This window comes from Orycteropus afer, unplaced genomic scaffold (assembly GCF_000298275.1).
Source record: "Orycteropus afer afer isolate SDZICR_OR568_19922 unplaced genomic scaffold, OryAfe1.0 scaffold00187, whole genome shotgun sequence".
NCBI classification, from domain to species: Eukaryota; Metazoa; Chordata; class Mammalia; order Tubulidentata; family Orycteropodidae; genus Orycteropus; species Orycteropus afer.
The window spans coordinates 2,945,010-2,960,301 of NW_006921774.1; the positions used below are offsets into that span (position 1 = coordinate 2,945,010).

The 15,292-nt window shown below is 37.2% G+C and overlaps 1 protein-coding gene across 1 annotated transcript in view; it reads right to left on the reverse strand.

Moving 5' to 3' along the window:
* Positions 1 to 8,807, reverse strand: part of CYRIA (CYFIP related Rac1 interactor A) — a 51,163-nt gene extending 42,356 nt beyond the window's left edge. The window contains exon 1 of the mRNA XM_007947477.2: positions 8,738 to 8,807. Coding sequence (XP_007945668.1) covers positions 8,738 to 8,807 — 70 coding nt within the window. The remainder of the gene's footprint in view (positions 1 to 8,737) is intronic.
* Between the last annotated feature and the right edge of the window lie 6,485 nt (positions 8,808 to 15,292).

Here is a 15,292-nt window from a genome sequence, read left to right on the forward strand (position 1 = left end):
TTCAATGGGTTCAGTAAGTCTGGATGGATTCTTTTGAGACTTTGGAGTTCTATTCCACATTTTGCCCCACCTTCTATCAGGATCCATCTATTGCGTGTAAGACTATATTAAAAAAAAAAAAAAAAAATGCAGGCCTCTAGAGTGAAAGCTATAAAATATTGCTGAGAAAAAATGAAGAAGACCTAAATAAATGGACAGTTATACTATTGTTCATATGTTGGAAGAATCAGTATTATTAAGATGCCAGTTGTCCTCAATCTATAGATTTAATAAAATTATAAACAATAACCCAAAGGAATATTTTTTGTTGTTAAAATTGAGGACTGACTGACTATAAAATTTATTTTGAAAATAAAGGAACTAGAATAGCCCAAACAATCTTGAAAACAACAAAATTGACGGACTTGCTCTTCCTGATTTTGAGACTTACTATAAAGTTATAGTAATCAAGACTGTGTTATTGGTGGGAAGATAAATCAATACAGAAATAGGAGAGAATAAAGACTCCAGAAAAAAGTCCACACATACTAAAGTTAAGTAATTCGTTATGTTGTTCTTGTTGTTGTTAAGTGCCATTGAGTCAGCTCTGACTCATAACAACCTTATGTACAACAGAATGAAACCCTGACTGATCCTGTGCCATCCTCACAATCCTTGCTGTCATTGAGCCTACAGCTGCAGTCACTGTGTCAATCCATCTCACTGAGGGTCTTCCCCTGTCTCGCTCAGCCTCCACTTCACCAAACATGATATCCTTCCCCAGGGACTGGTCCCTTCTGACAACATGACCAAAGTATGTGAGACAAAGTCTGGCCATTGTCGCTTCTAAGGAGCATTCTGGCCGCACTTCCGAGACAGATTTGTTGGTGTTTCTGGCATTCCATGGTATTTTCAGGATTCTTTGCCAACTCCACAATTCAAAGGCATCAATTCTTCTTCACTCTTCCTTATTTAATTCATCTGTCCAGCTTTCACATGCATACAAGGCTATTGAAAAGACCATGCTTGGGTCAGGTGCACCTTAATCTTTAAAGCAACATCTTTGCTCTTTAGTACTTTAAATAGTTCTTTTGCAACAGATTTGCCCAATGCAATTAATTTAGCTGATGTTTAATTTCTTGACTGCTGTTTTCATGGGTGTTGATTGTGGATCTAAGTAAAATGGAATCCCTGTCAACTTCAAACTTTTTTCCATTTATCATAATATTGTTTAGTGTTCCAGCTGTGAGGCTTTTTGTCTTCTTTATGTTGAGGTGTAATCCATACGAAGGCTGCAGTCTTTGATTTTCACAAAAAGTGTTTCAACTCTTCTTCACTTTCAGCAAGCAAGGTTGTGTCATCTGCATATCCTAGGTTGTTACTGAGTCTTCCTCCAATCCTGGTGCTGCATACTTATCACACAATGTTACACTACTATTCTAAGGTTTTCAGTGATCAATTTTTTCAGAAGTGGATGGTCCCATGTTTCTTCCCAGTCTGTCTTAGTCTGGAAGTTGTGGTGAAACTTTTCCACCATGGCTGACTCTGCTGATATTTGAAATACTGGTGTCACACCTTCCAGCATCATTGAAAGATGAGTGGTGGGAATGATTTATGATAAAGTAATTAAATTAATACACTTATAGTAGAACTGTATATCACAAAACTGATTCCTATCTCATACCACACACAAAAATTAGTTCAGGATTGGTCATTGACCTAGTAACATAAAGTTTCCAGAAGGAAACATAGCAGAATATCATAATGACCTTAAAGTAGCCAAAACTTTCTTAAAGATGATACAGTTAACACTTAGCATAAAAAAAAGTTAAATTACACTCCATTAAAATTAAAAACTTCTATTCATGAAAAGTCATCATAAAGATAATAAATAAGCAGGCCACTAACTGAAAATATTTGCAACGCATAAATAAGAAGATAATAAAATAATAATTAATAAAATAATAATTATAATAAAAATATATTTTTGTACCAATATAATTTATTTTTTGAACTTTCTTATGTGCTAAGGTCAGAGCTATCATTATTACCAAATTACAATGATACTTGGAATCACATGGTTTCATCTGTACATGCTACAAGCACATACCGTTGTTTTAGTTGGTGCCAGTGTTTTTATAGTTGCTGATTTTGTCAAATTTTCTGGTGTTTTATCATGTTTTTATTGTGGTACATGGTATTTGTGAACCTGTATCAATATTTTTTGGGAATAAAGTAGTAATTAAAGGAAAAAGAGAAAAATCAAAGAAGGCTTCTGCTTAGTTACTAATAATGTTGGAATGAATAATATGATTCAGTGTAGAAATATTTTTTCATACAACTATTTTGTTGTCAAAACCCACTGCCATCAAGATGATTCTGACTCAAAATGATCCCCATTGAGTTTCCAAGGCTATAAATCTTTATGGAAGTAGATTGCCTCATCTTTCTCTTGTGGAGCAACTAGTAGGTTTGAACCATCGACCTTCTGGTTAGCAGCAAATACCTTACCCACTAGGCCACCAGAACTCCATAATTTTGTGTTAGTAGTCATATAATTTATGAAAAATTACATTTAAGCAATTTATAACTACATCTATCACATATTATTGTCTGATTAAAACTGATAAAACTTACTAAGGATTCTATATGGTCTAATAGGGAGGAGGTGAATGGGGGTGATAACGTGAGTTACAGCACTAGGTGACTCTAGTTTTGCCGCTGGGGAGGATGGGGGTGGGTTTCCTGAGAAGAGTCATACTGGAACTTTCTGGAGTAACAGAAATCTTGACAGAGTGGACTACATGAGTATATGTATTTGCCAAATCTAATTGAAATGTACACTTAAAATCCATACTTTTTAATGCATTTAAATTTAACTTCTAAATGTAACTTTTAAAAGTGTAGTGGTCAGGCAAAGAAGAGAAGTAGTCTATTCTGGGCAGACAGACTTGTGTAAGCATAAATCCAGAAACAAAAAGCTGGATTTTGCAAAGGAAGGTTTTGCTTATAACAGCTTTATTGGGATAAAATTCACATGCCATACATTCACCCATTTAAAGTGTACAATTCAGTATTTTTTTTTCCGTTTTTAGTGTATTTTCACTGTTGTGCAACCATCATTACAATCATTTTACCCCATTTTCATTACCCCAAAAAGAAACCTTGTACCCATTAGCAGGCACTCCTCATTTCCCTCAACCACCCCAGGCCAAGAGAAACACTAATCTACAGCCTCTCTCTATATATTTGCCTATCCTGCTATCCTAAATGTTTTACATAAATGGAGTCATTCAGTATGTGGTCTTGCATGGCAGGCTTCTTTCACTTAGCTTAATATTTTCAAGATTCATTCATGTTGTAGCATGTACCCATACTTAATTTCTTTTATTGTTGAATAATACTCTATTGTATGGATATGCCACATTTTATTTATCCACTCATTAGCTGACAGATATGTGGGTTGCTTCCCTGTTTCTGGTGATTATAAAGAATTCTGCTATGTAGAAATTTTTGGTGGACATATATTTCCATTTCTCTCTAAGAGCAGAATTGCTGGGTCATATGACAACTCTATGTTTAACCTTTTGGGGAACTGTCAGGCTGTTCCCCAGTGCATCATTTTACATTTTCACAATTGGTGTAGAGGATTTTGATTTCTGTACATCTTCCCCAAATTTGTTAGTATTTATCTTTTTGATTATGGCCATCCTAGCTGTGAAGTGGTACCTCATAGTGCTTTTGATTTACATTTCACTGATGGCTAATCATGTTGACCATTTCTTAGTATATTTATTGGTCATTTGCCTATCTTCTTTGGAGAAATGTCTGTTCAAATCCCCAAGGAATTGTTTGATAGTTATGTAGTTTGCTGATTGAAAAAACAGAGCTTTTTGGAAGGATCTGCATAGATTTTAACTTATTTTAATTTCTGCCTGAGAGACTTTCCCTTCTAAAGTAGACACAATGAAGGCTTGAGGAAGTGGGTTGCTACAGCACAGTAGCTCTGATTTACTGATCGATCGACACTACTTGTCTGGCTAGGCAAATGGTGAAACAAGAGCTAAAAGAGGCCCTCTGTGACCAGTTCTGAGGATTCCATCTCTGGATCTTAGAAATCTAAAATGATGCCTGGTTTAGTTTCCCTGCCCCAAACACTAGAGTGGGCTGTTGCCTTACTTGGAAGAATTAGTTAAATTTGGGTCCCTAATCAGGCTGATCATCTTTTGGGCATAAGCAGATTCTTGGGAGTATGTCATTGGATTTGAATTTTTGGGTGATGCCCAAAAGTTATGTCAAAAGAACAACTGCCAAATGTTTGTAATAATCACTTCGTTCCAGAAATCTCCAAAACTACTTCACTGGCAAGGGAATACCTGCTGCTTACTTTGGGTGCCCAATTGTGAGGATCAGCAAAGCTTCAATCCAACTTTTTTCCATTCACTATTCCTCAAACCAGAGCTCTGGTGGCGTAGTGCCTAAGGCATCTGACTGCTAACCAGAAGGTTGGCAGTTCAAACCCACCAGCCACTCTGTGTAAGAAAGATTAGGCGATCTAGTTTCATAATGATTTATCACCTAAGAATTCCAATGGGGATCGCTGTGAGTCGGAATTGACTCGATGGCAGTGAGTTTGGATTTTTTTTTTAAATCCCTAAAATCATTGATTCTGAAAGATTAGGTCATTGCATTAATCATTTATTCCTTCCCAGTCTCCCACCCTTCCAAGTGAAAATGGAGACATGAGGAGGAGGTATAAAGAAAAAAAAAACAATGAAAAGAAAAAGCAACAGTGAAAAAGATGCTTAGTGATTGTGTAGAAATGTGAGTATGAAGTGTGGAGCTTTCTACAAAGGTCAAGCAAGAATTTAAATCAGATCTATGCAACTGAAAAACCTAAGAACAGATGTATCTAATTTTGTATTATGTTTTGATCCAGCTTAATTAAATCTATTTGACCTAGTTCAATTATATTCCATCACAAACTTCAAGAAGAATACTCAACAAAGTAGAAATGCCACATTCATTTAAGCCATTTGAACACGTTTATTAGCCTCCTTTCCTCCCAATATCCCTCACTCCTTAACTCTTTGCAATCCAGACTCTGTACTCAAAGTATTAAATCCTGAAATTGTTCTGTCAGTGGTCAACAGTACTTGGATAGCTCACTGTTTAATCTTCATCCCCCTTCTAAAGCCTCATCTTCCTTGACCATTCTACATTATTAAAATCTTTTTATACTCCCTCATTCTTGAGTCTGTTCCCTCCTGGTTGTCTCGAGCTACCCTGTTCCACTGTTACTTCATAGGGTCAGCATCTGTTACTGAAGGTCACTCCAGGCTCAATGCTCAACAATCAACATGGAGCTAAGTGTTGGGTCACAAAACTGAATGGGGCCTAGCCCTTGCCCTCAGGAATCTGAAGTTACTGTTTCCCTCCTTCCTCTACAATGACTCTTGGATGTTGTCCTCAAGCTCCCATTAAGCATAAGCACTTCTAAAGTTTCTATCTGTTCTACTCTCTAGTTTTCCCTCAAAGATTTCAGTGATTTTTTTTTTTTTTTTTGGAGAGAACTCTCAGTTATGGACATCCAGCTTTGAGTTTCTCAGCCTGACATCTGTAGATGTCATGGCCTAACCCAAGCCAACATTCCAGTTCAGCCCTCCTTTATTTTCAATAGCATTTGATGCTCTAAATTAAACCTCTTGCTGTTCTTCAAACATGTCCTTCATATCCTAGTCTATAGATTTGAACCACCATTTTCCACCTTTTGAAAAATTCCTCTCTCCATCTGTCCCTAGAGAAATTCTGTTCATCATTTAAAGCCCATTCCAAATGCCACCTCTTAGAAGAAGACTTCCCTAATAGCTTTCCAATTCCAGAAACTATATGTGTTCTCTCCCTCCCTCTTTACTCACATGCAATGCTGTCTGTCTGTCTTATGTCCCTTATTTTATTTGGTCTTGAACTATGTGCTTAAATTGTCCTCCACACTAGACTATGGATTCATTAGTCAGTTACTCCTGTTCAGCTCTGTATCCCTGATGATGTGCTTCTCAAGCTTTTCTCATAACCATGCTCAATGCACCTTCCTGCAATTGAATCAAAATCTATAGAAACAAGGAAAAACTATGAACACAGTCCACCTTCCTTACATTTCCAAACCATATTTGTTCTCTTCTAAAAATCACCTTCAGGAAATAGAATTTCTGGGACCAAGAAAATCAAATCAGTTTCTTTTTGTTTTAAATGTTTTAGGTTGTAAATGATTAAGATATCCCTTGTTCTTCAGGAACAGAATGGTGGCTGCAGCACTTCTAGGAAGCTGCTTATGATAAGTATTTAAGGGAAGCAAAGCAGGAAGGAGGAGGCAAGCCATAGAGATGTGTATTGCCATTTCAGTTCCCCTACTTGTTCCCTGTGGAGCTCTGGTGGCACAGTGGTTAAAGCATTTGGATGATAACCACCAGGTCTGCAGGATAAAGATGAAGCAGTCTGTTTCTATAAAGATGTACAGCTTTGGAAAGTCTATGGGGCGGTTTTACTTTGTTATATTGGGTCACTATGGGTCTGCTCGATAGCAGTAGGTTGGGTTTTTTAATTGTTCCTTGTGTGACTCAGCACAGTTATTTATCTTTTCAAAGTCTCAGTTTCTCCATTTGTGAAATAAAGTTACTCTGCTCATTGGGATTTATAACAAAATAAAAAAGATTTTATAAATTTATATTTTCATATTTTCCTTAAATGCCATAGCAGCCCTAGTCTTAGTAATCAGCCACCAGACATAGGAATCCAGTACATGTTCCCACCTTACAAAGAAATTATATCTACAAATTAATATATATTTTCAAGTATTAGTACCATAAACTGTTGTCAAAATTCATTCTTTTTAATTTTTCTTTTTAGCTACCGTGACCTTTCTTTAGTTAAAATGGTAACAGAATGTCCAAAGCACAAGAATGAATAGACCAAAGTTTTCTGGTTGTAGAGAAGGAAGCAACAGATTTCAACCAGAGACCCCTTTCTCCCCATTCCTACCTGCTTTAAGGGTAAGGGATTCCCTGAGCCATTGCCTCAGAAAACTGGTGCTGCAGAGAGCTTTTGAAAATTACTTCCTAAATCTCTGAAGCTTTTACTTTTATCACTTTAAAATCTTTAAGATTAGACATGACAAGTGGAAAAGAACTTGACAGTAGTCCCTGTGGAAACTTGGAAAACCACGAATCTAAGATTTTTAACTAGGCAAATGTGGACTACTGAACTCTGGTAGGTAGCTGGGAGCATCTTCAGCTGTATGTGGCTTCCAGGAAAAGAACAAGCATGTAACCTCTCTAGGTGTTCATATTCCCCAGCTGTGAGTGAATAGCGTATTGTAGCACAGTTTTGGTCTTTGCGCATGTGGAATACAGCAATGCAAAATGCATAATAATAATAAGTAGAATGAAGAGATTAAAAATGTAAATAGTAAAATCAGGGTTGTAGGATAATAGATTATTTTGTAAAACTTCTTTTAAGTTATCAACAGATCATAATTTTAAAAACAATAACAATAGCAATAAGATGTATTTTAGAGGTGTAGCAAAAGTTATACCACTAGTAAAGCACATCCCATTTGAATTGTCAAATCAATCTGGCTCTTGAGCTCCCTTTACTAAACCAAACCAAACCCTACAATAACAATAGCAGCAGCAACAATACCACCACCAGAAACAAAAACAAAAAATCGAGTTATGTAAGAAGTAAGATATCATTCAGGGAATATAATACAGATTAAATATATTTTTTTCAGAATACATGATCTTTGGGGCCACATTTTCTTTTCAAGAACCTGTTTTAAGTAAACCAAAGAACATTGGAAAGATATCTCCAGGGAGCTTTCACCTTTTGGATTAGTGTACCTTGGTATATATTGATAAAATCTCTCTACTAGAGTGTTTAGTAAAGGAAATTCCATTATTACTATTGTATAATATAGATAAAATACTTCTGAAAAAATTAAAGTTTAAAGCAGATTACTGTTTCCAAAAATGCTGAATACTGGGAAAAAAACAAAAAGATTTAACTGTCAGTGCTATTGTGGAATTAAAGTTTTTACAAAAAGGGCTGCACAAGTGTCAAGTTGAAAACATGAGCTTTAGGCTGATCACAATTGACTGTGTCATTCATTTTTAAATGCATTCAATTAATAAAATAAAAAGCACAAGAAACAATCTTGGTGTTTTCTTAGTCATAACTCTTAAGCCATTTTATTCTTAGGGAAAAAAACTAAAATTTTTGATAAAAGAAATATAACCCTTCAGATGAAAAAGGTGTATCTCAGAATCACAAAATGATATTGTATAATCAAATAATAGACAGAGATGACTCAAAAAATTACATTACCTCCAAACCTATTTCTGGTTTTGACTACTTTTTCTTTCACATCTAGTGTTGTTTTATACTAACCTGTGTAACTTCTATACTTATTTTTCTTTAAGATGTGAGGTAGTGATTCATAAAAATGATTAGGAAAAATATATGTTGATGGCTTATGAGTAGCCTACAAATCAAAGAAAACCACGGACACATAAAAAGATTTTCCATTGGTTTAAAAAAAAATAGAGAAAAGAGAAAAATGGTATTTGGTAGATCTCAGAAAGAAATCAGTAACATCTGGATTTAGGTATCATATAAAATCTTTATGTTATAACTTCCTTATAAACAAGCTATAAAGAAAGTGAAAAGCTTCCATCACTGTTCTTTAATTTTGGGAACTTACTTTCAAAATCCAGGAAGAAATGTGGATAGTTTTCAATTTCCCTGGTAAGGACTTTGAGCAGGTTACCCATGCCAGCAAACCTAGGAAATGCAACACAAAACCAAATACCATTAGCAGTGCAACAAACAAACTGAGGAATAACTTAGCAACTCATTCTTGAATTGGTGACAGATGAATGTCTCTGAGGTGCTGAGTCTTTGAAACTTTGGGACATTTAGCCTAATTATACAAAGCATAAGGAGCTCTGGTAGCATAGTGCTTAAGGCACTTGACTGCTAACCAGAAGGCTGGGGGTTTAAACCCACCAGCCACTCCTCAGAAGGAAGGTGGGGCAATCTACTTCCATAGTGATGCTGCCTTGGAAACCCAAGGAGGGGTTGCTATGAGTCGGGTCCAACTTGAAGGCACATAACAAGAAGAACATACAAAGTATGACAAAAAATAAATAAACCAAACAACTTTCTATCAATTAGAGTTGTTAGAATATAAGCTGTTTTTGAGAAATACGGTTATAACCTGCATATCACTCATTCACTACACAAAATTAACCAAAGAACATTCTTTTAAAAAAGTCAAGTATTTTAGTTATAGGAGGCAGAGTTTCTAAATATTTAGATATATATTCCCTCACTTCTATTCTAAAAAACGTCTTTTCCTCTTCATTAATCCATTAAATTCTCAAATCTAAATTTCTGCTTTGTTTTGTTTCCTTTCCATGGCTTATAGAAATATATTATGTCAATATACAAGGACAAGAATAAGGATGCTACTAAAATACCTGTCCAGAAAAATAGGTTACTTAAAGTTCTCATGGCAGAGAGCTTAGAAAATACAGATGCACAGGCCCCAGCGCTCCTAAATAGGAGGCTAGATTTCCCAAAGGTTTAGGTCAGAGGCCCTCAAATTTGACATTTCAGTGGCAATAAGAATAGTTAAGTACTTCATGTACCATAAAAACAAAAAGGTAGAATATCCAAAATGGTATTCTCAATGAAACTCTGCCTAAGAAGTTTGCAAGAGTGAGCTCAATCAACAGAGAATACAAATTTAACATTTGCAACTACAAACATAAATTTAGTTGTGGTGTTGGCAAAGAATACTGAAAGTATCATGGACTGCCAGAAGAACTAATAAATCTCTCCTGGAAGAAGTGCAGCCGAATGCTCTTTGGAAGTGAGAATGGCCAGACTTCGTGTCACCTACTTTTGCCTTGTGGTCAGAAGGGACCATTCCCTGGAGAAGGATATCATGCATAGTAAAGTGGAGGGTCAGTGAAAAAGGTGAAGATCCCCAATGAAATGGATTGACACAGTGGCTGCAACAATGGGCTCAAGTTTATCAAAGATTGTGAGGATGGTGTTTCGTTCTTTTGGACAGGGGGTTACTATGAGGTGGAGCTGACTCAATGGCACCTAACAACAATAAATTTAAATAACCACAAAAATTTCTATTGTTCTCTGCTCTAAAAATCAAATTGCCTTTTTAGGGTGGACATTCATTCATTAACTCACTGAACACATATTTATGGAGCAGCTACTAGATGTTGAACACTGTTCCACTAACTCTACAGTAAGTGATCTCTCCTAACTCAGTTATCTCCATTTGTGAAGGATTGATTTGAAAATTCAGTGGACCTGTCAAAGGGAACTGCAGAGCTGTAGTTTTCTATGCACATGACTTCTGCTGGTCTGTGAACGCTGAGAAGAAATTTTAACCACTGAAAGAAAGACACAGTGAAAAAAATAATATACTAAAAGGATGACTTTGTGTGTGAGAATATATAGGGAAATTTCTTGGGATGCAGAAAGTGGTGGAATCTAGATTCCATACTCCTCCACTGAGAAAACACTCACACACCTACAGACATCATCCTCTGAACCATGGTCTGGCTCACTAAACTGAGGTATAGTGCCTAAGGCATTTGACTGCCAAGCAGAAGGCTGGCAGTTCACCAACAGCCACTCCTCAGAAGGAAGATTGGGCAATCTACTTCCGTAGAGATACTGCCTGGGAAACGCAAGGAGGGTTCTCTATGAGTTGGAATCAACTCGACGGCAGTGAGTTTGGTTTGTTTTTTAGGGAGGCTCTAAGGAACTCTGGTGGTATAGTGGTTAAAGCATTTGACTGCTAACCAAAAGGTTGGTGGTTCGAACCCATCAGCCACTCTGTGGAAGAAAGATGAAGCAATCAGCCTCTTTAAAGATTTATAGCCTTGGAAAACCAATGAGGGACACTACAAGTCGAAATAAACTTGATGGCAGTGAGTTTGGTTTTAAAGAGGGAGGCTTTATCAGAAGTTGGACTGCCTGACTGCTCTGCTTCCTGCTAGCTCTGCTGGCTCTCCTGGGTGAGCTACTTCATCTCTGTAATCCTCAATTTCCTAATCTGTAAAATGAATTTCTGCAAAGTATCTACTTCGTCAAGCAATTGAGAGGATTAATGCGATAAAAGTGTAAAGTGCTTAGCAAAGTATTTATATGAATTGCTCAGGAAATGGTATGTGTTATTACCATTCATGATGATGCTGAAGGCCATCTTCACCATCATCATCATGATTATCATTGTTGTTGTTGTTGTTATGTGCCGTCGAGTTGGACCTGACTTGTAGCAACCCTCCTTGGGTTTCCGAGGCAGTATCACTACAGAAATAGATTGCCCCATCTTCCTTCCGAGGAGTGGCTGGTGGGTTTGAACCACCAGACTTCTGGTTAGCAGTCAAGTGCCTTAGCCACATAACAGCCTTCAAATACAATACTTATTATTCTATAGTTGACAGGTTAAATGGATTGTATGTGACTCTAGTGAGGACAACAATGAGGACCGATGAGGAAATAATGAGGAAAATCTTCATTCAACGTCAGGCAAAACTTTCTCTCAATGAGAGTTGTCTGAATATGAAGTTATTTCCATGTGAGACAGTAAAGATCCTGATGTAGAGATATACTATATTAGAAGGAGTCCTGGTGGTGCAACAGTTAAGCACTCAGCTGCTGACCAAAATGCTGGCAGTTTGAATTTACCTAGGGGTTTCCTGGGAGAAGTTCTGGTTATCTGCTCCCATAAAGATTACAGCCTAGAAAATCTCATAGGACAGTTCTATCCTGTTACACAGGGTATTTTAAGTCAAAATCAAGTTGGCAGCATCTAGCAACAACATGATATATGAGTACTTAGCAATGTTGTAAAGATGGTTTATGTATTGGTCATAAAGTTTGAGTACATACTTCTTAGACCTCTCCCACCTTGAGGTATAGGAACATTTGGATACACATACATATGCTGTATTTTTCTCTTTCGAAACATTCTTCCTTGTTCTTTCAGACATTCTTCCCTTCCTCTTTATGCCTTTATGTACATTTCTTTTTAAGATACTTTTTAGCAAAGCCCTGTGTGACTTAGGTTCTGCCCAATTAAAGCTCAGAGCCCATACAGTCCATCCCTACCACTGGACAGCATTCACAAACCCTCCTTAGGTCCCTCGGAAAGAATCTCTTTCTAGTTTAATGAACATTTCCAGCTCAGATATAGCGGCATTTCTTGTAGGAAGATGATTCTACAGTTTAGCAGCAACACCAGCTTTCATATAAAATGCTTTAATGGAAACTAAATATTCTTAATATCCTTAGTTTTGAACTATTAATGTGTCACAAGAGATAGGAATGGATTTAGCTTCCTCCTACAATACTGTCCTGTGTGTGATTTTACTGTTAGAATACCTGAGTGAGAAATACTCAAGCTTTTAAAATGAGTAACAGACTGAAAAGAACACATAGAAATACATCCAAATATTATCTGTAGAATTCTATCATTTGAAAGACTTGTTTATGATAGTTGGCTGTTACGGTCAAATATTTTGGAACATGATTTTAATATCAATCAAAGCAGGGCTATGAACCAGAGCAAACTTGTTCAGCCATGGCCAATGAAGTGAAATCAGAACAGATTTGAATTTTAAAAATCTGAGTGAAGCAGAACAATAGCCAGAAGGGGAAAAAATCTGAGTTGAAGAAGCCCTGGAATGGGAGACTTGGAGGAGGTGTAATGAGTACCTCAGGAGCCTGATGCAGGAGACTGGATCATTGCCAGGTCTGTGGAGAATGATACACATTCAAAGTAGCATGATCATCCACCATCTTTGAGTTGGGCACCATTGTTTCTGACTCAGTTAATCAAGAGATTTGGTTGCTATGCAATGCTGTTCTTATTTTCTAAGAGGGAGATTAAATTTCTAGCCAGGCATCAACCTGTAATTTTTCCCCTTCTAGTTATTGTTCTGGTGGCATAATGCATAAGGCATTTGACTGCTAATCAGAAGGCTGGTGGTTCAAACCCACCAGCCACTCCTCAGAGGGAAGGTTGGGCAATCTACTTCCATAGTGATACCACTATGGATACTCAAAGAGGGGTCGTTATGAGTCAGATCTGACTCAATAGCAGTGAGTTTGGTTTCTTTTGGCTTTAGTTCTTGTTCGGGTTCACATTTTTTACAAATCCGGGTCTATACTAGTTTTGCTTTGCCAGTCATGACTGAACCAGAAAGCACCAGTTTGAAGCCTTGAGCCAAGGGCTTCCAGGAGTTCAAGGTCAATTACCTGGAACTCATAGTATTCTCAAAAAAAAAAAAAAAATCACTGCCATTGAGTTGGATCCAACTCATAGAGACCCCTCCTTGGGTTTCCGAGGCAGTATCTCTACGGAAGTAGATTGCCCAATCTTCCTTCCAAGGACTATTCTAGATGTGTCATATTCCAAATAGGAGCTATCTAGAACCATGACTTTGGGATATTACATAATATTAGGGGTCCAGTCAAGCCCTGGTGGCATAGTGCCTAAGGCACTTGACTAACCAGAAGGCTGACAGTTCAAACCCACCAGTCACTCCTCAGAAGGAAGACAGGGCAATCTACTTCTGTAGAGATACTCCCTCGGAAACCCAAGGAGGGGTTGCTATGAGTCAGATCCGACTCCATGGCAGTGAATTTGGTTTTCGGTTTTAGTCAAGCCCTAAATAATGCAGAAAATATACATTTAAAACTCAGAGCAAGGCCTATGGCTAAGTACAGAAATATTTCATCTTATCTTCAGGACAAAAAAATTCAATGTTCACTCCTCTTCAAATAGTTATAATAATCCTGGAGAATATTCTGGCTTAAAGAGGTCTACAAAGTGAAGTGACAGCACACAGTTGGTATTTGATAAGAGACCATGTTTTTATTGGGCCCAGGGCTTAAATCAGAAAGACATCTTACTCACAGAACTTCCTCTACTGCCCTAATTATATTCCTCATGCCAGGGATTTTCTAATCTTTTGAAATACTCCTAAGTGAATTAAAAATCCATTGCTAGGCACCATGTTACTAATGAGATGTCTTAGTTCATTAATTTAAATATCATTTTTAAAAATATTTTATCTTGTTCAACAAAAAAATGTAAGATAGGTTATTATACATTATTATAAATCCACGGCTGTCCAGTTTCTTCCCACTCATAGGGATCCTGTAGGACAGAGTAGACCTGCCCCATAGGGTTTCTGAGGCTGTAAATATTTATGAAAGCATATCTTCACATCTTTCTCCCATGGAGCTGGTGGATTTGAACTGTCAACCTTCAGGTTAGTAGCTAAGTGCTTAGCCACTGCACCTCCAAGCCTCCTTTATATACTATTAGAGAATGCAAATAATTAAATAATGAAAGCAGGAGAAGAGAAGAGTGAAAGCAGAATGCTAAAATGAAGGTAGATGTATAAGTAGTACATCAATAATAGGTTATACAATCCATACGGTTGTCACCTCCTATGGACCTGACTTAACAATTTGGATTGGAGTTTCTGAACAGTTGAAGCAAAGGAAAAAATAATTGTGTCTCACAAGATTTGGTGTTCTGAAAATAAGAACAGGCTACACTGGAAAAGGAAAGTTTTCCTGATAATTAAAAAAAAAAAAAAGAAAAAAAGTTGTCATGCATGTTAGAGTCAAGCAATCTCTTGCAGCTAACCAAGTAGAGGCTAGCTTCCTCACAGAGGAAGTCCTATCTGAGGATGAGCTGAGACACAACTACTATGTTCAGAGCAGTGAATTCACAGCCAAATGTGTAGCAGAGTAGCCTGCTCTGGCAGTCCAGGGTTATAACCTGGAAAGTCAGGAACTCTGGGTTAGAAGTTTCATCTCGTGACACTATGGCTACACTCCTAATGTGGCCTGCTGCTGCGTGTGTCCCAAGGGACACCCACTATTTACCATTCTTCCTACAGTTGAAGCCTTGCTGTATATGAGTTGATTCCAACTCAAAGTGACCCTAAATATCATTTTTTAGTACTGCCTCATAGGATTTCCTAGGTTGTAATCTTTATGGGAGCAGATCACCAGATCTTATCTCACAAGAAACCAATGATGGGTTTGAACCATTAATCAACTTAGCAACTGAGTGTTTAATCTTTGTACCAACAGGGCTCCTTTGTGTGAAGGTCTACACAGAGACTATGAAAATGCAGCAGGACTTCTGTGCCTCCTAGGAGGACACTGACCTCAGAAGAATGTCTTCAAACTGATGATTCTG